This window comes from Camelus ferus, chromosome 15 (assembly GCF_009834535.1).
Source record: "Camelus ferus isolate YT-003-E chromosome 15, BCGSAC_Cfer_1.0, whole genome shotgun sequence".
NCBI classification, from domain to species: domain Eukaryota; kingdom Metazoa; phylum Chordata; class Mammalia; order Artiodactyla; family Camelidae; genus Camelus; species Camelus ferus.
The window spans coordinates 9,837,754-9,861,516 of NC_045710.1; the positions used below are offsets into that span (position 1 = coordinate 9,837,754).

The 23,763-nt window shown below is 45.9% G+C and overlaps 1 protein-coding gene across 1 annotated transcript in view; it reads right to left on the reverse strand.

Annotated features, from left to right (window-relative positions):
- Positions 1 to 811: 811 nt before the first annotated feature.
- The window catches only part of NBAS (NBAS subunit of NRZ tethering complex), a 277,261-nt gene continuing 254,309 nt past the window's right edge, over positions 812 to 23,763 (reverse strand). The window contains exons 50-53 of the mRNA XM_032497057.1: positions 21,797 to 21,936; positions 18,254 to 18,398; positions 12,334 to 12,462; positions 812 to 1,242 (exon numbers count right to left, since the gene is read on the reverse strand). Of these exons, the coding sequence (XP_032352948.1) occupies positions 967 to 1,242; positions 12,334 to 12,462; positions 18,254 to 18,398; positions 21,797 to 21,936 (690 nt within the window). The 3' untranslated portion in view covers positions 812 to 966. The remainder of the gene's footprint in view (positions 1,243 to 12,333; positions 12,463 to 18,253; positions 18,399 to 21,796; positions 21,937 to 23,763) is intronic.

Here is a 23,763-nt window from a genome sequence, read left to right on the forward strand (position 1 = left end):
CAGCCAGAATGTCCACCTTCAAGCACACACTCCTGCAGTGGAAGCGAGTATCAGCGAGTTATGCACAGCAGTCCTCATCATCCTGCGTGGGGAACACACTTTAAGTGCTGTCTGGAAAGTGGATCCCAGGGTGAGCAGAGCTGGGCTGAGCCTTTGGTGTCAGATGGCCTGGGCGTGAATGCCATGAGCCCTGTCAGCAGGCCACTTCTGCTCTCTCAGTCTCATTTTCTCATGCATAGTAGGACTAACAATGCCTTTCCAGATACCTGCGGTTCAACAAGATAATGCTGTTGCATTTCAGCTACCCCATATGCCCCGTTCTCACTCCGCCAAGTGGCACTGGGCCCCTGCTTCAGCTGGAGAAATTCTGCACAAGTGAGGGGGAAGAAGAGGTAACATGTGTTGGGTCCCTGCTAAGTATCTGACAGAGCCTCACGCAGACTCACATAACACTCAACAACCTAATGAGATGAACAATACAACCCTCATTTTACACACGTTAGATGAAGGTTCCAAGAGAAGGCGCACTTTGCCCAAAGTCACATAACTAACCTGAGGCTTGAATCCAGGTCCATCCTTCCTCCATCCTGGGACACAAGCTCCAACCACTGACCACTCCACTGCTCTCCCTCTCTACCTGCCCCACTCCTCCCACCGCCAATGGTCTGAACAATTAACACAGTTTTAGATAATAAATTAATTGTATTCTACCTGAAAAGACAAATTAAAAAAATAAATAAGAGAAAGAGTCAAGTCTCTCTTAGAAGGTATGTTAACTGGTCACTGTAAGACAGAAAAAACAGTGGCTTGCTCATCCTTTATGTACAGCTTTATTTGCAACTTGCTGGACCCACTGAAAACAATCAGTAGGTACACATGTTGCCTCTGGGGACAGCACTGGGCTCTGCGAGCTCTCTTCCACCAGGAGTGAGGGACCGGTGGCTGTGCGTGGCCACGAGCAGGCGCTCACACCCAGTGCTGCCCTGCACTGAGCGCGGTGCTGAAGGTCCACAGGGCCTGATGGGTGCCCCTGGCGGCCAGAAGGAGTGACCCAGCTTCGGCTTCATGGCCGGCCCCCCGCAGGTGTCTGGCCAGTTCCTCTGCGTCCCAGCGCCCTTGCTGGGGGCTGGCCAACAGGTGCTGGATGAGATGCGGATAGAAGGGAGTGGAGACACACTTCACCAAGAACTTGGCATCCAGGAGCAGGGAAAGGAGTTCTTGGTCACAGTTTGAATCGTTCACCTTCAAGAAAGAAGACAGGCAGAGATGAGGATGGCGTTGCTGACTTCTCACCAGCAGACACATCACTCCCCGGCGGTTTCCTAGGCACTGCCTTTCTGCTTGTTTATCAGAAACCCCTTATCCTGGTTAACAGTGGCTGCTCCAAAAAGCACACGCGGCATGAGCATCTCTGAGATCACACCCATGGGAAGACAGACCTGGTTTCCTTTACACAAAAGACCCAGCCACAGACCGAGAACCCTCCTTGCTTCACTGCAGTGGCCACTGTACTGAGTGTCAGAAACGGTGCCAGACGCTGCACTGTCTTACTTCACTGCATCCTCCCAATTCAACCCCGTGAAGTCAGCACTTCGACCTCTTGATTTTACACATTAGGAAACTGATGTGTAAGAATTCTGCTTAACATCATGGTCAGCAAATCGTGGAGCCAGAATCTGAATTTAGGTCAGTCTTGACTTCAAAGCCTGAGCTTTTAACAACCACATTTCCCGTTTCATCTGTGCTTCACCTTGGTCCCCATTCTTTCACCCCAAACCTCTCCTCCATGTAGATCCACGTGAAAAAAAAAAATTCTTTTCAGAGCAGGAAAACCTTTTTTCTACTCCATTGGGAAACGTACACCTGTCAGCCCCACTGATGTGACCAGGATAACTGCCAGGGGGTGCTTGGAAGCCGTTCCTGCTTTCGCCTCTAGAAAACCTAGCACCAAACTTGCCTTTGCACAACGCATTTTCTGGGCTCTTTCAGTTGCAAAGTCTCTGTACTTTCTCCCTGGTCTTTGCTTCTTGGTCCGTGTATGATTTTCCAGGTCTCTGACATTTTATATTATGGTCCATATTTTTGTAAGCAATCGAGCCAACACAAATGATGTATCACAGTTCAGTGCTTCTCAGCGTTACACTGGGGTGTCATACAGCAGCTTCACGATGGCTGCTTAATGTCACCATGCACTTTTAGTAGTTTGGGCTGTAGTAACCTCAGAAATGATGTGGCATTTCAAAGCCAATTAGCCAATGTTTAGACCAGCTCTGTTCTACAACTGTGCACAAGGTGCCTGTGATGCACATTCTGTGACAAGGAGGAAAGGCTCCTGACGATCAGAAGGTCACTGGTGTCTACCGGCTGCAAGAACTAAAACGGAAGTTCTGGGAGCAAGAGCTCCTGCCCACTGCCAGGCAGCGCCTGTCTTTCCTACCACCCAGTGATCCTTCAAAACCTAACATAAACGTCAGCTCCCATGCCATCTTCTCGGTGACGTTCCCTACATCTCCTGGCCAAGCTGATCCCTCTTCCGTCTACACTCCTGGACACCGTACACCCACCTCATCACGCTGCATCAGAGGGATCTGCACGTGGCTCCCCTGCCTGGGAGCTTCGTGAGGCACCGAGGGTTACCACCCCTTCATGTCAGCATCCAGTTTCATGAACGCTTGTGACATGGCTGATGCACCGACCTGTCACAGGAACCCTGTCACATTTTTGTAAAGTACACACTACGGGATAAGGACCCGATCCCTGCAGAGCATCTGAACCAAACTAGACTCTAGACTCGGAACTGAGGAGTCTCTTGGAAACTCTGGGCGTCTCTTCTTTGACCTCTTGTTCCATCTCCACTCACATTCTGCTCGCCCACCCCTGACTCCGGAAGACACTGAGGCTGAACTCAACTTTGCCTGTTTTGATTTTGTTTTTAGAGATGGCAGCGAAAGCAGCTGGTACCGGACTAGCTTTCCTGCTGAAAGGGCCACGGGAGCTCTCAATCCTCCCCGCTGGGTTGTTGACGAGTTCCGCGGGTCCTCTTTCCTTCCTTTCTGTCCTGCTCCGCAGCCAGGAAACGATCTGAACCCAGAGGAGCTGCCTCACCATCGGTGTCTGCCACTTCCTGAGTGTCCCCCGCGCGGTGACGCACCTTCGCTCTAAGTCTTAAAACCGCCCCTCCAGACAGCTCCAGTCTCACTGGATAGATGCACCAGCTGGGGTTCAGTGAGGTCAGTGGCACGTGTCAAATGTCACATGGCTGCTAGGTGGTGAGCTGGACTGGAGCCCTCATCTGACTGGTTCATGTGTTTACAGTTTGTCCCCCCACCAACACGAGCTCCTCCAGAGCAGAGATGGTGTCTTTTCTGTCCACCCCTGCAGCCCCCACGCCCAGAACAGTGTGGGCCTCGTGTTACACGCTCAGCAGGATTTGCGGAATGAATATGTGAATGAATGAGCAACCCTAAAGTTCGCATCATTTCACTGTACACTGCTGTCTCCAGACATGCCCGTGTGTGCACACACACGCCCCCCCCCCACACACGGAAGCTACCATGCATGTTGTTATTTTTGTACACTCTTAACATTAAAGGCTCCTTCCACCTAACCCTCCAGGAGGGGACAGAGTGGGTCAGGATGCTATGGGCAAATGTTTGATAAAATACATGGAAAAAAGGCTCAGAACACAAGCACTGCAGGGGAGTACTTTCTTTGTTGCCCTGAATAAGTCTTCAAGGCTTGGACACCTTTATTATTCTTTCTGTTTACTCACTAACCCTTCCTTTGGGGGTCTGAAAGATTCCTGGAAAGGGAGTGATGGATTTTTCCGGCTCGAGGAAGAGACAGGGGTTCAGTCAATGCCAGCGGCTGCTGCTTCTCTGATTCCCCTCTTCTGTTTGTTTCTCTCCAGAGCAATGACATCCTTCAAATTGGTTTCCCACTGGATGGGGGAAGCCCAGCCTTCCGGACAGCTGGCCGTGTCCCGGGGCAGGGACAGGGTGGGTGTCCGCCCTTCGAAAGCGCTCTGTTTACTCTCCCAGCTGACAAAGCCTAAGGCTCAAGTCATGGGAGTGAAATACGACGTTTCTCCTGTGGCCCCAGCCGGCTCAGAGGCTCCCTAAAGAGAGGCAGAGTCAGAGGTTGCTGACCTCCACCAAGCCTGGGCAGCGGCCAGGGAGAGGCACGGAGGGAAATCTTGGTTTAGCTTCTTGTGATCAAATGCTGGGAAAATGGAATGGCTGACTTCATGTTATTTCCTTTTTCTGACTTTCTATCTGATTCTGGCTCTTTGCAAGATGCACAGAATGGCCAGAGTACACTTAATAATTGTCAAGTGCAAGGAAAACACTGCAGAGACAACTATGCTGTGCATATTTGGGACACAACAGAAAATGAAAGAATACAGAAAGCAAGAGACGGCCTTTTAAAGGACCATCCCAACAACTGCACTTTAAAGAAGAGGAGCCTGAGGGTCAGGGAGGGGGACTGCCCAGGTCACAGGCAGCCAGGACCGCTCCTCTCCACACACTAAGTCGCCCGCTTCAGGGACTCCAAGGCCAGCCTGAGTCCTGCTCTGCACCTTACAGGGCCTGGCATCATCCCCATGTTGCTCAGATGCTGGACTGATTTGTTAAGCCTCAGTTTGTCTTCATTTTTCTTGTTTTTGAATAAAATTCTACCTTAAGGCACTAAAACTCTGGTACTATCTACCACAGAAGCCTGGTACTGTCTTAACCAGCTAGAATTACCCATGCCAATCTACTTTATTTTTCTTTTTGAAATAAAAAGAAAAAAATGGAAATAATAGTTTCAAAAAAGAAAGAGGGCACCTATACTGGATCACTGTAAGGAAGTTATTTTAGCCTCCCTTTCGTTCCAGTAACTATCCCAATGCAGGTATTTCCCCACAATCAATCATATGGTATTTTTATCCTACTTTTCTTGTTATATGTTGAGAATTTTTTAAAATATTTTTATACAGTTTTCATTCTGAAAAAGTTTAATGGCTGCAAAGTAGTCTACTGAACTAGTTATTTAACTTCTCCTGCTATAAATAGTGGTTTTTAATTGTTTAATATTATTGAAACACTACAAATGAATGTTTTACACATATACTTTATTTACTTGAATTCTCTCCTTAAGATAGATTATTAGGAAAGTTCTTCTGGGGTCTAACTGGGGTCTTCTGGGATGAAGGGTATTGCCCCTCAGATTCGTATGTTGAAGTCCTAACTCCTAATACATCAGAATGTGACTCTATTTGGAGACAGGGACTTTAAAGGGGTAAATAAGGTTTAATGAGTCCTAATCCAAATGGACTGGTGTCTTTACAAGAAGAGAAGACACATATAAGCCAAGAGGCATACGTGAGGACACAGGGAGAAGGCAGCCATCTCCAAGCCAAGGAAATCAATTCCGCTGACACCTTGACCTTGGACTCTGGGTCTCTGGAATTGCGGAAAAATAAACTTCTGTTGTTGAAGTTGCCCAGTCTGTCACACGTTGTTATGGCGGCCCACGCAGACTAAAATACGGGGCAAAGCATCTGAAACGTTTTGGCTGAGATGTGAGTGCAAGGCAGTGACGCAGGAACGCCGGCCGTCCGGTTCACGGCGGCAGTTATCCGTGGAGGAGCGTGCCCTTCTCACTGTGACCGTGTTTGGGTGTTGGGTGTGTTTATTTTGAAAAGAAAATCACTTTGCTAACCTGGTACCTCACAGATGCTTTCATCTGAATTTGTTTATTCGTAAGAATGAGTTTTTTCCATACATTGCCTATCATGTTTTCCTTGTGGGAGGGATCAAGTCCTTTGCTCATTTACTGGAGTTTCAGCATCATTTTTCACATGCAAAGGAGTTCTCTGTATAACTTAAACATTAGCCCTGATTTTAGTCATAATGAACATTCTAATCTGTTGTTTGCAATTCTGTTCTGGTTGTTTGTTTTCTTGTAGAAGTTTTACATTTTTATATTGTCAGGAAAGAATCTGTTCCTTTATGATTCTTTCCCTGTTGCTTTAAAGCTTAGAAGTTATACTTGAAGGATCTGATATGTGTATGTATACATATATATAAAATATTTTAATATATAATATTTTTATTATATATAAAATATTTATATACAAAATAATATCTATTTTTATTATATATAATGTAATAATATTTTTTATTTTCTGATTTTAAACATATCTACCTTTTTAACTGATCAGGAATCACTCTGGTATATGGTCTGCAGAAAATCACACATTCCTGACATTGGCTTGATTGGTGCTTTAAGAGCTTGGGGAAGAAACTATATTCTGTTATTTTGGACTCAGCTGGATGTTTGAAATAAATATGAGATAAGTCCAGGAGGACTAGCTGATTTAATTCTTCTGATCAAGTCTGAATTAGAGTGAGGAGCAGTCGTCTTGTGAAAAGACGGCAGACGGGCTTTGGGTCAGAGACCTATTTCCAATCCTGGCTTTTTTGCTAATCAGGTGTGTGACCTTGTTAAGGACAATCTCTCTGGGCCCCAGTTTTCTCATATGAAATGCAGACTGCCCACAGAGGGTGAGCTAGTCTATGCTTTTACGTGCCTGGCGTCAAGTTCAAGTTCAGTGAGTGGCTGGAGTTACTAGGGTCAAATAAATCAGGACCAAAGCACAGGACAAGGCCTTACCAATGTCATAAAGCGAGCACAATGCCTGCCTTCTCTATCAGTGATTTTTTTTTTCTGGTCAGTGATTAGTTTTTGAGAATAAATGAAACTTTGCAGATCTTGAGGAAAAAAATCTATTAAAGCGCAAAGCACCACTGTCTTCCAAGCCATTAAAATGTTATCTGCTTAATTCCTGTTTCAACAATAGGTAATGAACCTTCTCTGAATTAAATCTTTGATCTTATGGATCTATACGAAGCTAAGAGTAATTACAGTAATGAGGGAAGCTGAAATCCCAGTAGCATAATGCATGCAGGGACCTCATTTCAATTACTTTAAAGGAGGTTATTTAATATTAGTTCACTGTTTACTTTAGGAAGGGTACTTGTCTCACTGCTACATATACTGTTACTAATGAGAGTTACTAGGTACATCAACTGCCAGAGCAGAAAAAGGAAACACACGGGCAACACTAGTGTACACCTGGAGTGAGAAAAATGCCTGCAGGTACATTTTTGTTTTCTGGATTTATCTGTATGACATTCAGACTCCATGTCTCAGCATTCCATCAGCCCCACTCCCGGCCTGAGATTTAACAGTACACCTCTTCTGAAGCCAACGCTAGGACAATCCTCTGACTTAGGATCTGAAAATGGGAGAGAATCTTTGAAGACCCAAGCCTGATCACCTCGATGACCAGAATCAAATGCTCCATTTTGGACCCTGAGTCTGGCCAGTCCCACACTATGGCCCCTTCCTACTTTGCTCAATTTCGTGTGTTATTATTTCATGTCAGTCACCCCAGGAGATAATTCCTCTGCACACAGCGATGGTATTGTATTTCATCTTTACAAATGTCCTACCCATTCCTCACAGTACCAGGCTGGGCATGATGGGTACTTAATATGCCTATCCACACCGACCCTAGAGCTGTCTAGAAATGGAACAGGCTAACCTACAGGGAGTGAGCTGCCTGTCACTAGAGGCATCCAGCTGAGAATATTGGGAGATATGTGGTTGCAGAGCCTCCTTCGTCGAGAAGACCAACCACTGGCTGAGGACAAATGATGACAGATAAAAGTAACATATCTAGGTGTGCCCAGAATTCTACGAAAAAAAGCCTGGTACTAAAAGAGTCAAAAGAACAGTGATTGTAATAAGGGGCCAGTTTAGTATCAGCTGGCATCTGCAAGATACAGAGGAAGGCACGCACTTGATTCTTCTTTGAATGACTGGGTCACATCGGCCTAGCTTGGTCTGAATACACTTAGAAGAAAACCAGCTGACACTAGGGCTGAAACCAAAGAAGGACTTGGCAAGACTGTCAGGCCCCAGCCCAATGCGCCTGTTAGCACAGCCCACCGAGGCACGAAGGGAAGAGCGTGAGCCCGGTTTCAACGCAGAGGAAGCAAAAATGAAGGAGGACCAAAGAGGAACAGACTCCCACTGGGAGGTACCAGCTGGAAATCTGGGTGGAGCTGAAGGGGGAATGAAGGAAGGAGGCCTCATGGTTTTATCTACAGTTGACCCTTGAACAACGTGGGTTTGAACTGCACTGGTCCACTTATATGTGGATTTTTTTTTCAGTAAATGCTACAGCGCCACACAGTCCCTGGCTGGGTGGATCCATGGATGTGGAGGAACCTCGCACGGGGACGGCCAGCTCTCAGTTATGCTTGGATGAACTTCTGGGATGTCCCAGGGTCAACTGTAAATATGTTAATCCAAGCAGGCTTTTCTGAGGATCTTTAAAGCTTCACCCTCCCACCGAGACACTGGTCACTGTGAGTCCATTGGTAGGTTCCAGTGCCTTCATGGCAAAATTAAAGGGGATAATAATCACATTTATTAAAAACATGAAGGGCTTCCCTGTGGAAGCAACTAATTCTGAGCAACAACACAGGGCGGGACTGAGACCCACGTGTTCAAGACACAGGGCGAGACTTCATCCCAGAGGCGCTCTCCTACGAGGGCTTTCAAACCACGGCACAGAGCACAGCGGCCTCCCTCCTCCTATCGGACTCGACCAGGGCCCAGTGACTCAGCAGGTTTAAAGAGGAGCCCCATGCCAGGCAGGCCATCAGACTAGCTCTGCACTTCTCTTCCCAGCGCTGGTATTCTGTGGGTCGAGATGCTTTCAGCACCCTCATTTCTCTGTAGAGATAACCATCCTCCATTATGAGAGCCTGCCCAGTTCCGTCGAAAGCAGCAGCACCGTTGAGGGCAGACTCTGAAATTGGTACTGGGAGATGGTTACTATTAGCATCAGAGAGAAACAATTAGGTGCTGAACGTTTTAAACACTTCCTTTATAATCCCATAAAGTATTCTATTAATAGGCACGTGGTCCAGGACAGTCCCTGGGACGTGGGGTGGGGGCAGAGGCAGTACTGAAAAGGGGGAAGCAGTGACGAGCAGAGGCCACCACAGATCTGGAACATGAAACGGGGACTTTTTCTGTATGTGAAGCTGCTATAAATATACATCTGCTTACTTTGATGAGATGAGTCAGGGGACTCCCACCTGGTAAGAACTATCCCGGAGATGAGATTCAAACACACTCGCAAGGAAGAGCCTTCTTGGAAAGAAGGCGTCTTTGAAGAGGAGCTCTAAATCTCTCAGAGGCTGATGGAGAGGCTGATCTAGCAGTCTGGAACATATGAGGGTTTTAATTATTCATCAACAATATAATTTCTAAGACGGCCTTTCTATTTCTGGCCCAGGAAAGAGGCTGTTGGCCATTTGTAAAAAGGACATGCCAAACACCAGAGGACTGCAATTTCAGAAGAGCTCAGAGGAAGGAGTGAGGATCACTGCTAAAGAACAGCCAGCACAACCTCAGGCATCAGCACTTGAGTATCACCCTTTTGCATGTAAGCACCTATAAAGCTGTCAGTATCTCAAAGCGAACAGCGGAATAACACATGCCGTCAGCAAGCGAGAGGTGGCATTTTTCCATCTGGATCCAGGCCCTGTGCAGGAAGGACTGCCTATCAGAGGAGGCTCTTCACCTTTTCTTTTAATGTCAACAGGAACTACCATCCACAACCAATAGAGAAGAAACAAGCTGATGAACGCAGGGCCCCTACTACTGGGCAGAGCGAACAGCAAAACAAACACACAAGAAAGAAAGCAAATGCTCTCTGTTTTCCACTGCAATGCCAAGCACAATCTAAAATAGCCTGCCAGGAACCCTGCAAAAAGGCCCAGTGAAATGCTTCCCTTAGGAAAGTGTAACATGACCCTCTAAGGGTGCTGGGAGAGCAGTGATGAATTATAGTAATCTCTTATTCCATTTATACAGCATTCTTGAAATGACAGAATTACAGAGATGGAGATTAGTAGCTGCCACTGGTTGCTGGGTGGGTGGGGAGGGAGACAGGTGGCTGTGGCTATAAAGGGCTGTGATGGAAATGCTCTGTACCCTGACTGGAGTGGCAGTCACATGGATCTACGTGTGACAATGGTGCACGGAACTTTACACACAGACACACACATGAGGGCATGGACAAGTGTGAAATCGAAGGTCCAGAGACCGTATCACTGTCAATGTCCTGGTTATAATTACACTGTAGTTATGCAAGCTGGAGCTGCTGGGGGAAGCCAGGTGAACAGTACAAAAGATCTGTATTATTTCCTACAACTGAATGTGAACTCAAATTACCTCAAAATTAAAAGAAAGTATTGAAAAACTGGGAAACTCTGTTAACACTTGAGTTCTTTGGAGGAAGCAAAAGGTCTTTGAACACACTTAAAGGTCACAGAGGAGCTAGCCCAGTGTGAATCCTCAACTCAGTGTGGAGAAGTTTCAAGTAAGTCTCACGATTGAATTCCTAGAAGTAAGGGTCTCGGGGTAGGGAGGTGCCTCCCCTCAGCACGGTACACCGCTGGCGTGGATTTCTGCACCTGAAGGCCACAGAGGTTTTGGGTGTTGGCACAACCCCAGGCAAACCACTCACAGTCTGCAGTGAGGCTTCACGACCGCAGAGTTTCAGCACAATGCTGCACATCAGAGGCGCAGGTGGACAGTGTTATGACGGTGCCCTGGTGCCATTTAAAAATGACTTGGGTGTTGCAGCATTCCCATGTGGTTTCTTATTTTGATTGTGTGTGTGTGTGTGTGTGTGTGTGTGTGTGTGTGTGGTGTGTGTGAGAACAGGTGGCGCGGTTAGTTCACAGTTAGGGCGTCTCTGTTCCAGGTGCATCTGATTACATCTAGTTGCATTCTAGTTGCATCTGACTGACGCATTAGAGATACAGACTCTTTTAAAGTGAAAACTGATATACTGACCTATGGAATTCCGCAGGGCATCGGGAAGTCCCTATGCAGGACGAACAGGGAAAGGCAGTGTTTAATACATCACTGTTTTATTCTCAAAGAGGCCCATGGCAAAGTTTAGTGGGAACACCTAAGCCGAGATATAAATACAGTGTACAATGGTGCTGAGGAAAAAAAAAACATTGAAAGTATGCAGCCTGATTTCCTTCAGTTTCCCCTTCTCCTGATTTCTTGGATTTACAATAAAAAATTGGCTAAGAAAAAAAAAGTTCACTGTAGCTCTTAGTTTCTTGTCAATCCCTAGCATTGTGCAACTTTTATTTGAGCCCAGAAGACAGGGAGGTTACCACCGGACAAGCCCCCACCCTTCCTACTGCAGACTGATTTCTGAAAAGGCCCCTGTTACGCACCAATCTGTGATGACGGATACTCACAAAGTCTTCACAGAAGCTTTGCATTATTTTGAAAATACATCTAAATGAATAAAGGTACTAGATTTTTCTCATTTTGTTCATTATGACTATTTCCAAATGCAATTACGTTCCACTTTCTGCCTCCTTTGTCATTAACAAAATTTACATCAATGGCGTATTTTCATCAGTCTCTTCACTGCACCTCTGCAGTAGGATTCTCCTTTCCTTTCTGGTGCCTGGAAGACACCCTCTTATATTTTTGTTGAAACACACACACACACACACACACACACACACACACACACGCTTCAGATGAAAGAAGATCACCCTACAGAGAGGTTTCAATAACGATCATAAAACGCAAATTCATTAAAACACAACCCTGCGCTATCTAATCCTAAAGTGTGAAGTTTAAAAAGGGACGTGAAAGTTTCTCCCTCAATCATGGTAACAAGACAACCAGCCTTGAGGGGGAATCTCGAGCCTTGACACCAGCGCCCCATCTTCAAGCCGGGAGGCGAGGTGAGGCGGCTTCAGTGGCGTGTAGGTTGCCGGGGGGAAAACGCGAGCTGAGACTTCCCGTGGCGCCAGTAAGCACTTCCTGCAGCTGCTTTCTCACCTTTAATTAGCAGATAACCAAACACACACATCCAGGCCCAGAAAACCTGCCTGACACTAGGAGTGCTTCGCCCAAATTTCAGGTGGCAAGGACTAGTCCACTGGACCCAGGATGCTCTGACATTTACTTAAGAGACTAACCCACTGCTTCCCTGGAGGAAACGCTTCACCATTTGGATTTGTATTCTTGGCGTCTAAACACAGCGTGCAGTTCATAGGAGAAACTTAGTGTTCGTAAAACAAACAAGTATGTACTTAGACAAACAGAATTCAGAGAATTCGGTACATAAGACAGTCCTAGGTAAATCGTGGTTGTTATTTATGAGAATGGCTACATGAGTTCATTTCTCTGAAACATAGAGAAGAGGAAAGTCCCCTGGAGTACCTGAGTGATGGCGGTGACGTGCTCCAGCGCCGCGGCCTGCAGACCCTCGTCCTGGCTCTCGAGGAGAAGCTTCAGGGCCGGGAGCAGCAGGGACTGCTGGAGCAGCAGCGAGCACAGCTCCTTCACACCCTGAAAGCACCAGGGGACAATGTGAGTGAGAAAGCAGGGAAGCGCTGGGCCGCCCAGGCGCGGTCCTCCCACACCTTTACCCACGAGGGTGCATGTCTGTGCAAAACGTGCACGTGGGACCACGCTGACTTAGTGTTGGGTACCCGCTTCACTCGCTTCGCCATCTCCTGTGAACGTCGTTCCCCATGTCGGATGCTCGTCCATGGCACTGCTTTTAGTGGTTGCATAGCATCCCACTGGATGGACAGACAGCTACAATTTATTTTCCTAAACTCTCAGAGCCCTTATTTCTTCATAAATAAAATGGAGGTAACTGTATCTACTTCGCATTGCTTTGTGTGGGTGTGTGTGTGAGAGAATAAGCATGAGTGACTAATAATGCACAATGCTCAGCACTTACAAGATGCTTAACAATAAAACTATCAACCGTTAATACTATCAAAAATATCTAGTTATCATCTACCGTAGTAACAAAGGAAATCAGCGTTTCAAATATTTTAAAATCTGTTTATAATTCTAAAGTCAAGGTAAACCGAGTGCTTGATATACTTGGGATATTCCATCTTCATGAAAACTCTGTGGTCCAGAAAAATCCAAATGTATTTGGAACTCCACAGATGCATTTGAATTTTATTCTTGGCTCTTTTTACCATGGCTAAACCTGTCATCAGACAGCAGGTTTTTATATAAGATAACAAATGATAATCCTTCACAACAAGAGTATAAAAGCATAGAAAATAAATTTGCAAGCTAGCGCTCCCTGCTGAGTTATATGTTCCCTCGGTGTCCTGACTTCAGCTGTAACATGAAGAACAGAACACTTGGACCAAAGACCAGACAATGAGTGCAACCTCACTACATACAGCGAGGTCTGTTTCTGAAAGAACTGAGAATCACTGCCCTGTATGGGTCTGACCTTTCTCTTGTGCTGCTGTAACAGTAGTGTATCAGAGAAGGAAAACTCAAATTCATGATATTTTCATAATTCCTTTACATTATTATAAAGTGTAGATAAAATAAGGTGGACACAAAAGTTCCTATTTAAAGCTTGGGAGAAAGGTCCCTGGAATTCCACTCATTGTAGGTTTTTTTTTAGCCCTCACCCAGCGGGATTCTGCTGGAAATCAGATTGGACATTGTGCCACACAAACCTGTGTGAAAACGATCAGTATCACCAAGGTAACAGTTTTGTAAAACGTGTACTTCAAACATGGATTCTAACTCAGAAAAGTGCTGCGTGTGCCTTAAAGCACAGAGGACACACAGAGGGGTCTCACCCAGCATCTGGGCCGAAGAGAAATGCGGATTTTTAACCCGGGGATGCCTACACCTGCAGGAAATAATTGGGAGGATGAAATTTAAACTTGGTACATACTGTACCTAAGAATATTTGTGGATTTCCCTCTCTGAACACTCGTATTTGCTTGTTCGGTAAGTTACCAGTACGTGGCAAGCAGGTATTTCTCAGCAACGTGTGATGCTCAGACTAAGCGCATCGCTTGGCTGATCTTGGCTCTGATGAAAAACTTACTGAAATAACCTTTATTTCCCTCAAGCAGACACAATGGATAGATACCCCACAGCCAGGCAAGGACACCCAGCCATGGAACAACTCATTTCATGAGAGCTACTGAGTATTTTTTATCACTCAGCTAATAGTTCCTGGCTAAACACTTACCCTGTAATTAAATACTATACTATGCTCACCAGGTATTTTCCCCTGTGTTACAAGAGGACAGTTTACTAGGACATTTATAAAGGGATTTTGGAAGCTGCAAGTAAGGGCAAAGTAGCAGAGTGAACCCCAGAACCCCTTCTATGGCACCTTCACAGCTCAAGTCTGTCTGACCGTCAAGACACAGTATAACACGAGACCTTGAATGAAGAGGAGCAGGTGGGCCTGGGCCCAGAGCCGGGCCAGAACTCTGGGCATCTGTCCTGTCTGTGGACTGTGGCTTACGGTGATGCCCTGGTCCCTGTGGCTGACGGCTGTCAGAGAAGCAGGACTGGTCCACCATGGACCTTCCGTTCTCACACAACCCTCCTGCTGGTCTGGAGGAATCCAGCACCTAAAGGTGTTGCAGGGCCTGTGACAAGAGCGTGGGGCACAAGGTTTGCCGGGACAGGTGTTGTCGAGGCTAAAAATCGAGCTCTTGACATCATCAGAAGTGCCTCCACCACGAGAGAGAACAGTCATGCTGAGACTTAGGAGCCGGGCTCCGCTGGGCGTCTCACTCCCACACCCCCACCCACAGCATCTGCACCTCAGCAAAATCATGGACACTAAGGGGCGGCTGGAACTTGAAGTTTTAAACCTAAATGCCAAGAACTTGTTTTATGCCAATTTCTGATTCTACAGATCCCCCTACTCCTGAGAATGTTTCATTGCCATGGATACAAGCTGAGAAGAAGGATGCGTGACTTTCAAGACTGGTGGACACGTGACCTGTGAGAAACCATAACTTTATCTTTCTGGTAATATTTTCCATCAGCAAAACCATCATGGCCATAAGTAAACAAGTACCATGAGCAACAGCAGGTAATCACAAAAAGGCGTCCTGAAGAGTCGAGAAATAAAACGCCTCTACCTATAGGAAACTAGTGGGGAGGTGGGGAACAGGGATGAAGGAAAAAGTAGGACCCTTTAAGTCCTGTCAGAGATAATCAAGCAAACAGACTTCACAAACCACGCAGGAGGGCACCAGAGATACGAGAGTAAAAAATTGAGTCATGGATGATTCTACGGCCACAGTGACAGTCAATCTTACGGAACTCTGAAATGAGGCTATATAATTTCCAAATGTGGTAAAATAAAGTTCCTTCCTTTGTAACAATTCTAATTCACATTGAGCACATTTAGCGATTAATAAAAATAGTACCCATTTGAGCAAAGTTCCTTTAATCATGACATCCTAAGAAAAAAATCCACGAATGCACCCAATTAAAAGGCAGAAAGCAGCAAAAAGAAACAAAGAAGAGTCACTGGGCAACATAACTCTTTTGATAATGATCTTTCATTGCATCCAATTGGAACAGAGAAGCGATAACGACCTGCTTCAAAAGGGGGCTCAACCCCATCCTTCCTCCTCACCCCAAGATCACAAGAGGCAGTGAGTCATGTGCTGTGCACGGAGAAGCAAACAGACAGCCTCCGCTCATGCTCCTCCCTGGACTGGACCTGCACCCCTGCAGCACAGCCAGAACCAGAAGCCCCCTGAGATCACCCACCCGAACCCCTCGTTTCAGAGACGAGAGAACGGAGGTCCAGAGTCTCTCTGGCCACAGGTCGGGTTGTAGCCCCGTCCAGAGCAGAACAGCAGGGCTCCTTCTGCTGTGCTGGGTCTGAGGCCCCTGCCCTTCAGATACTCCTGGTCCTAACAAGGAGGAGAGGTGAGTGCAGCCGACCTTGAGTTATGCAGAAGTTGGGACGCCGGCGCTCAGCGCAGTTAAAAGTCCAAGTGTAACTCACAGCCGGCCCTCCGCACCCACAGTCCCTCCGCACCCCAGGGGGCACGCTAGTACTTAGCATCGAAAAAAATCCACGTAGAAGTGGACCACACTGCTCAAGCCCGTGCTGCTCCAGGTTCCACTGTGAGGCCACCTCTGCGGTGTGGTGTGGTGTGTGCTTAAGGCGCCGGGCTGTCTACTCTGATTTCCTCAAAACACTTGGGATCACTGACCAGATGATTCTGAGACCAAACAGGAGCCTTACAAATACATTTCACATGCTACTCTCGTTGTCCGAGCACGTCACCCGGGCTGCAGAAGGAGGCGGATCCTCACATCATTACAGCTGTTTAGCTTCTCATTTAACCACTGAGTCTTTTATTTTTTTTTTAAATAGGAAATAGAAAGCATACCTTTTTATACATTGGTCAATAAAAAGAACACACTTTTCCTTATATGTCCTGGAAGGTTCCCCTAGACTTTGAGTGTAATCCTGACAGGACTTACTTCTGCCACGGACACTCAGATATTATCTATCACCCACCCCCTGGTGGCTAAAAGATGACATATGTAACTGTTACTGAACCTCGATTATGCAGCTACTGGGATGATGTGTGGGTCAGAGATGCAATGGCCATGTTCTCAGCTAAATTACGTTCTTTGCCTTAGAACTAATTATAGTCAAAGTAAATCAGTATTTAAAAAAAAAATCTTTAGGTACTGATGGAGATCCTCACACTTAACATCTAAAACACTGATCATCTAGACCCTACACACTACAGGCTGCTCTTGAGGGAAGTATCATACAAAAGGGAAAAAATTGACAATAAAACTTACAGAACTGCCTAAGGCTGACATTCAATATGCACACACCCCAGGGGTATGTAAGAGCACCCACCTGGAAGTGTTTATTTTCTAAGCATTCAAGCACGGAGACTTGAGGACCAGACGTACACTCACTGCCTGAGGGACCTGGGGCAGGACCCCTGGCCTCAGAGCGTCTACTGCATGAGCTATCAAATGCAGGGCACGGAACCTCCTCACGGGTGATGATGAAAGTGAAACGGGACAGCGGAAGTGAAGGCCCCAGGGCGCCAGCAAAGGCCAGTCACTGCCATTACCACCAGCTGGTTCCACAGGAATGACAGATCCTAAGTGACGTGAGTGATGTTTGCCAACCCAGACTCGGCAGCACTCAGAGCAGGACACTTCTGGTGTTTGGTCTTCATCTAGCAATGCCTGACCTTAGCTTATGTTAAGGCAAAGATGAAACCCATGTTATTCACATCTTATCTACCTCAGTGGGGGTAATAAACTGAGTCCCCACTCCCTGCAGTATGTGGATTCCTGCCTTGGGTGAAACAGAGATGACACAGCCGTGGTTCCCCGCTCCAGCTGCTCACAGTACAGCAGAGAAGCTCACAGTAAATCAGGAGCTGATACAAGCAGATTGCATACCACTGGAGTAAGGTCACTATAGAATAGTTCTGTCACGCTGTGGTTGGAAAACTTCTCTAAGTGGATACAACATTTTAAAATGCAATCAAAAAACACTTAGCCAGTCCCTCATTCAGAAAATAATTCATTAAATGTGCATTCATAATGAGAATATTTTCCTGGAGTGATTACAACGAGGATTCAGAGAATCATACTTACAATTTTATTTTCAAGTTTATCTCCTATGAGGTAGAAATTCAAAAACCAATTAATCAGTTTAGTGCCATTATCCAAATGTTTACATTTAAGACAGGTAAATTGCTCAAACAATATACTGCTGAGCTCAGATCTGCAGCAGGGGCTGTAATTAATATATACTTGTATATAACACAGGTATCTCTGTGACAGTCATATTATGGGATCAAATAGAGAACAAGAGTCAAAGTGGAAGTGGCTGAGTTTCCACCACGTTCACAGAGAATAAACACCGTGGCCGTGCAGTCTTATCACAGTGCTGTCCAACAGCACGGCTGGTTACCCCCGAGGGCCACTGCGGCCCACCACTCCGTTACCAACTGGCCTGGTTCACAGATGTGACCCTTGAGCTACCATGACCCCTTGGAGCAGAAACCTGAGTTAGACATAAAAGGGCACCCCCTCAAAAAAGTGAAGACGGGGCTCTACCCTGGGACTTGTGAGAGGAAAAGGCCTTCAGAGCTCCAACCAAGAGGGAGCCGCCTCGAAGCAGCCTCCCAGCGCTGCTGTTCCTCATCTGATCGGCTACAAACTATAGGCCTTTAACATAAGCTAAATGTTCCCCAAGTACAGTCGCTGATATTGCTTATAATAAAGGGCCAGGAAGGGGGAGGGCTACCCCCGGGGAAAGCCGCCTGAGGCACCCACTCACCTCCGCAGGCAGCATCTGTTCGGTGTCATACAAAGAGCGACAGATTCTCAGCACTTCGTTCCCCAGCCCTTCCTTGTCCTCTGTTTGGCACCTGGTCAGCATCGCTGTAGCCAGTCTCACCCACGGGTTCTTGGTTACGCTGGTTCTAAGGGAGAAAAACGCATGGCATTGGACATGCTTAAAGCTATGAGCAATCATAAGAATTTTAATATAGACAAGAAACCCCCCTTTTTGACGTGAAATGCTTTTGGAAAACTGCAATCATAATCTAGATGATGTGTTTCTTCACGTCTATCTTGTGGAAGAGAGGACATCTTGCAGAGGGAAAGGAGCTGACCGTGGCATGGCCAAGACCCCAGCAGCACAGAGGCGGTGGGGCATGGGGTGTGAGGGGCACAGGCTGCTTGGAAGCCCAGCAGCTCGGACGCACCTTCTGGCTCCTTGACTTGCTACTGGGGTGACTCATGGAAGCTACTTAAAAGCTCTCATTTTAAGGTGTCTCAGAAGATGCTCACATCATCTTGACTCTTGCCCACAAGCACGGGGTCTGAGTAAGGAGTCGTTTTGTTTTCCTGTAAAAATCCGCACTCTCATTCTTGTTTTCCTGCGATCGTGTGTTTGAGTGTGTATCGAGGGTGTCTTTATAAAACGCTAACTCTTGAGTTTCTAAAGGTTGCAGCTTTATGGTTCTGGGGAGGCCACCCGACCTTTCTGGGCTTTGGTTCTTTTCACTCTGAAAAGGCAACGTACTGTCTTCCCCACAGGGGGCATCGTTTAATGAATGATGTGTAACTGTGAAGTGTACTCCCAGCACCTGACTTACTATTTACTTTCCGTACCTCCGAGACTGAAAGCGCACAAGCTTGCCTCTCGTGTCCCGCCTCTGGCTGCCACTTACCCTTATTTCAGACACACATCAGGATGTACATTTCAAGACCCAAGTTAAAGGTGTGCTCGTGCCCGGGTCCTGATCTTACCTACAGCATTTTAAAATCATTTTACTATTTATTAAGAGTGCTGTCTCATTAGCACGGCTCTGGATCCTAGACACTGAACCCCTCAGGATGGTCCTTCCCTTGAAAGAATTTCATTCCTTGCGCCTGTGAAGAGCATCAAGGGTAAGTGACATCAACACGGGAGCTCACAACACAGGCCTCTGGCGGAGCCTCTGTGTCTCAGCTCAGACAGACAGCCCGTGAGGAACACAGAACACCGCTGATTTCAAGGCACAGACAAAGCTCGAGAGCGGCTGACGGAGGAGTCTCCGTAGCAAGGACGCGCCCTCTGTTTCCGTCTTTCAAGTCTGACTTCAGCTCTCCTGGGTTTTTCTCTAACGGGCCGCCTCCCTGCAGCAGAAACGTTGGTCAGCCAGCACCACGCACTCCAGGGTCTTGGAAAACAATGATCAAAATGCGTTTTCCACCAGCCAGCTGGGGTACACAGGAGGAAAACGTGCATCTTCTGTAAGTACAAATCCATTAAGCTTTCCATCCACGTTCCCACAAGGGACTAAAACTAAAAGTCTAAAGCTGGTGCTGGTGAATTAGCAGTCTTGTGGATCAAGCAAATTTCTGTTTTTAACTTTACTGTGTTGCCTGGCAACACTCAGTCACTGTCACACCACCCTTCCTCCTCCTCCCCGCCTCCTTTTTGGGTTGCTTTGGAAGCGCTGGAGTCAAGCACTGCACTGTCTGGCCAAAAACAAAGTACTCAGAAGTGCTTTTAAGAACCTGTGTTTAAATATCCCGTCATACATTCTCCTGTAAAACACAAATTGGGGCCAGGCAAGCAGCAGAAATGGACTTTATTTGACTTGCCCTCTGGTTAGCTCTTGGGTAGAGGAAGGAGACACAGCTGTAAGACGGATAAGTGGCCTGGCCATGCTTGGTTCTGATGCTAACGATTTCATAAAGGAGGTTTGTAAATTCCTCACACAGGTCAGCAATTTAAAGATTTCCCAGGAGACTCCAAAAGTAAGAATATACCTTTAAAAATGAGTATCTTTTTGTCTACCAACGCATTAAATGTTTTAAGTGCAATAAATGTTTTAAATGAAGCTGATTTTGCATCTTGTGGGTGAGTGATGTGAAATGGGCAGTGTTCTAAAAGTCAGAGAAAGCACAGAACCACAGTTTATGACACTAGAGGTGTCATGTTTTGAATCAGAAAAATTCTCGAGTCTAAGAGATGATCCATTTCGAGTGTATGAAGAAATCTACAATTCAGCCCTAATGATCTTCTGAAAAAGTGAAGCATCACTAACAATCTGACGAGGGGGCCCCTCATCTACTTCCCATTATGGTCACCTCGGAGCGTTCAGACACTGACGCTCGGACTCCCGTACGAGAGACGGACCCAACGAGCAAGCGAGCACTGTTTTTAACAAGCACCCCAGGTCCTGAGGCAGCGCTGCCGAGATAATTGGGAACCCAACGGAAATGCTGTTTCAAGGCGCTGTCACAAGTGAAGCTGAAGTCTTCATGATGTGAGAACTTGCACTGCAGAGTTTCAAACAGCAAAGGTAAGAGCCTGTTCTCAAAAGCTCCACGTCAGCATGCCATCTCTGCCCTCAACAATCGAGATCTAAGAAATGCTTCTTTCCTTTCTGAAAAGACTCGGTGGAAAAACTGCTTGGTTGGCTTCTGAAATCCCTAAGAATCTCATGCCAGGGTGAAGGTAAAGAGGCTTGTCCAGATGTTCCTGAGTGGTCCTACACTGCTCACAGGAACTACTGATTTTCAGGAAAACATCCTTAACATCTCAGGTGTGGAGACGCGCACACAGCCGAGCGTGGGAAGACGGAGAGGAGGCCCACCGGGCGTCTGGAAGAGGCGCAGGGGCTGCTGCTTTCTGTCAGCAAGGAGCAGCCGGTCCTGACAGACAGCATATGCGCTTGGAGGAGATCTGGCCACTCCTTCCAAAGGAATCCTTGGCTGACAAGCACAGGGATGGTCTGACCACTATCATGTAGCTCAGAGCTGCGGCCGCCAGCTGGGCAGGACATGGAGGAAACCACGTGGGCTGTGCAGGGAGCCAGCAGTGGTCAGAACTGTCTCCTCCACCTAACAGCCGAGTGAGGCCGAAGTTATTTCACTTCTGAGCTTCAATTTTTTCACCTATAAAATGTGCTAATGTTGCCTTTCCATGTAGATTTGTTGTGTGAACTGATAACATGGAAATTGCACCTAACACTGTGTGTTCTCAATAAATGGAATTATCCATTTACTCCACGTGGATTCTCAAGTGAGCACTGTCAGCCGTGTTAAGAGTCAAAAAATTTCCTGGTGAAAATACTGGCACAAAATTATCTTGTTGACACCATAAATCAGATATTCTTATCAAGCACTGTCTGTCTATTTTTAAAGAAAATTTTTGGGTTTAGTAGGGGCAAGGAGAAATAGAAACTGCAATACTTCAAGAAAAAATTTTAACTTCATCTAAAGGCTAAGACCGATTTTATATATATCTCTCACGGCTCTTCTGAAGGTACTGATTTTTAAAACCTGAAGTCAGACAGAAGAAATCTCCCGCGTTAATACTCACACATATTCGCGCTTCATAGGCGGCCACGCCTGCAAGAGCAAAACCAGGTGCTGAAACTCAGCGTCTCGCTGACTGGCGTCCAGGAGCTCCGCGAAGAGTGAGTGGCGCTTCTCCTCATCCTCCGTGTCAGTGACGCCCACCTGGAAGGCGAACACACACCTGAAACTGGCGGCCAAAGCCGTCTGGTTTACAGAGAAATTCAAATTGGACCATTTTGATGAAACACTCTCTTGGAAATCTTTACAATGTGTTAAGAGAGGATTCAACATCCCCCACCCCAAACCCTATCCCCCCAAAACACCTTCAAAAGCTGCTTTACCCAGTTTCAAACATTCATGTTAAAATTTTTTTAGAACGCAATCACGGGAAGTTTCTTAATATTCTTTATCAAAATAAATTCAAACAAGTGGGTTTCCACAGAACTGGCTTACTGGCATGCAATGTATGTTATGTTAAAACATTGAATTGTCTCTAAATACCTACGTGCACAGGAGTTTTTATCCAAATGTAGTAGATGAATGCCTTATTAAAATTACCACAAAGAAGTATCCCTGTTTTACCTGTTTGAGAACAAAACGCTCAAGATATTAGACTCAAGAATAAAATAACACCTTGCAATTTGACAGAAAACTGACATAAATCTATCAGAATAATAATGTTTTCTTTTCTAAAATGTTTTCTTCTTCCATGTAAAGACAAATATGCAAATTAAATATAAATATAACGTTTTCAGGCACGTGTGTATTCATACACGCTAAATGTTTAAAAGGATACCAGTTCTGTAATTTAAAAGAAATACTAAATTCTCATGTGAAATTGCAATAGTTCACCATATTCAACATTTGCTAATATTTCTAGTTTAAATTATCCTAAATGCGTTGCAAATTTTCATTTTAGCATTACTACTGCTAAATCTTCTGTTGTCGAGAAAATTTCTCTAATTCAAAATTAAAGATTTTTATTACAGTACATCTGTCATGACTTTTTTTGGTATAAATCATAATCAAATAAAAGATCTGTTATTCACATCTCCATTTCTAATGCAAAAGAAAGTCTGTCAAATAAAGAATACTCATTTTTCCTCTCACTAAATGACCAAATGATACTTCTTACACATTGAGGCGGTCCTGAATCACATCTCTGACACCTCTGTAAATGAAAATATTTGCTATTTTAAGTTAGAATGCAGTTTTAAATATAAAAATAAGCCAAACGCTGCTTCTCCTGTTTCACAGGCTCTCTCAACACAGATGCTCTATGTCTGGGTATGTAAGACTCAGACGGTGATACCGTGGAAGGATGAGAATGGATGGTACCTGTGTGTCACCTGAGACTACTGTGGTTACTATGGGGAGTGCGCTCAGACAGTGACCAGTCAGATTGTTCAAACTCTGCCTTAAAGTGCCCCCTTCACCGTCATTCTTCCACAGAATAATAACCCACAAGCATTTTCTAGCTGTTGAAAAAATTTTGTAATACATTACGCCCATTGACCCTTACAACAGCTGTGTGGAGAACAGCACAGGTATTGTTAACCTCTCCTTACAGATGAAGAAACAGGCTTACCTATCCTAGTAACATGGTAAGCAAGCGGCAGAACCCATAGATAATTATACTCAGATCAGGATGTTCTGAAACTAGAGGGCTCAGTAAGATAGATGAGCTTTGAATTATTTAAATCAGTGGTCTAATTGGGAGTTTGGCAATATTTACTTGTGTATTTATAAAGAAATGTTGAAAAAAAAAAAGCTCTCAAACTCAAGACATACACCTGTCATTACATGACCTCACCACCCTGAACTCCTCCAGCCCCAGGGCCCTGCAGGCGCTCTGTGTCTTCATCACCCACACTTCCACCTCGGAAGCCTGGATCTGCTTCCTCTGTCTGGAACATTCTTTCCTCAGATACCTGCACGGCACATTCCCTCGTTCCCTTCAAGTCTCTCAAATGTCAACATATCAGAAAG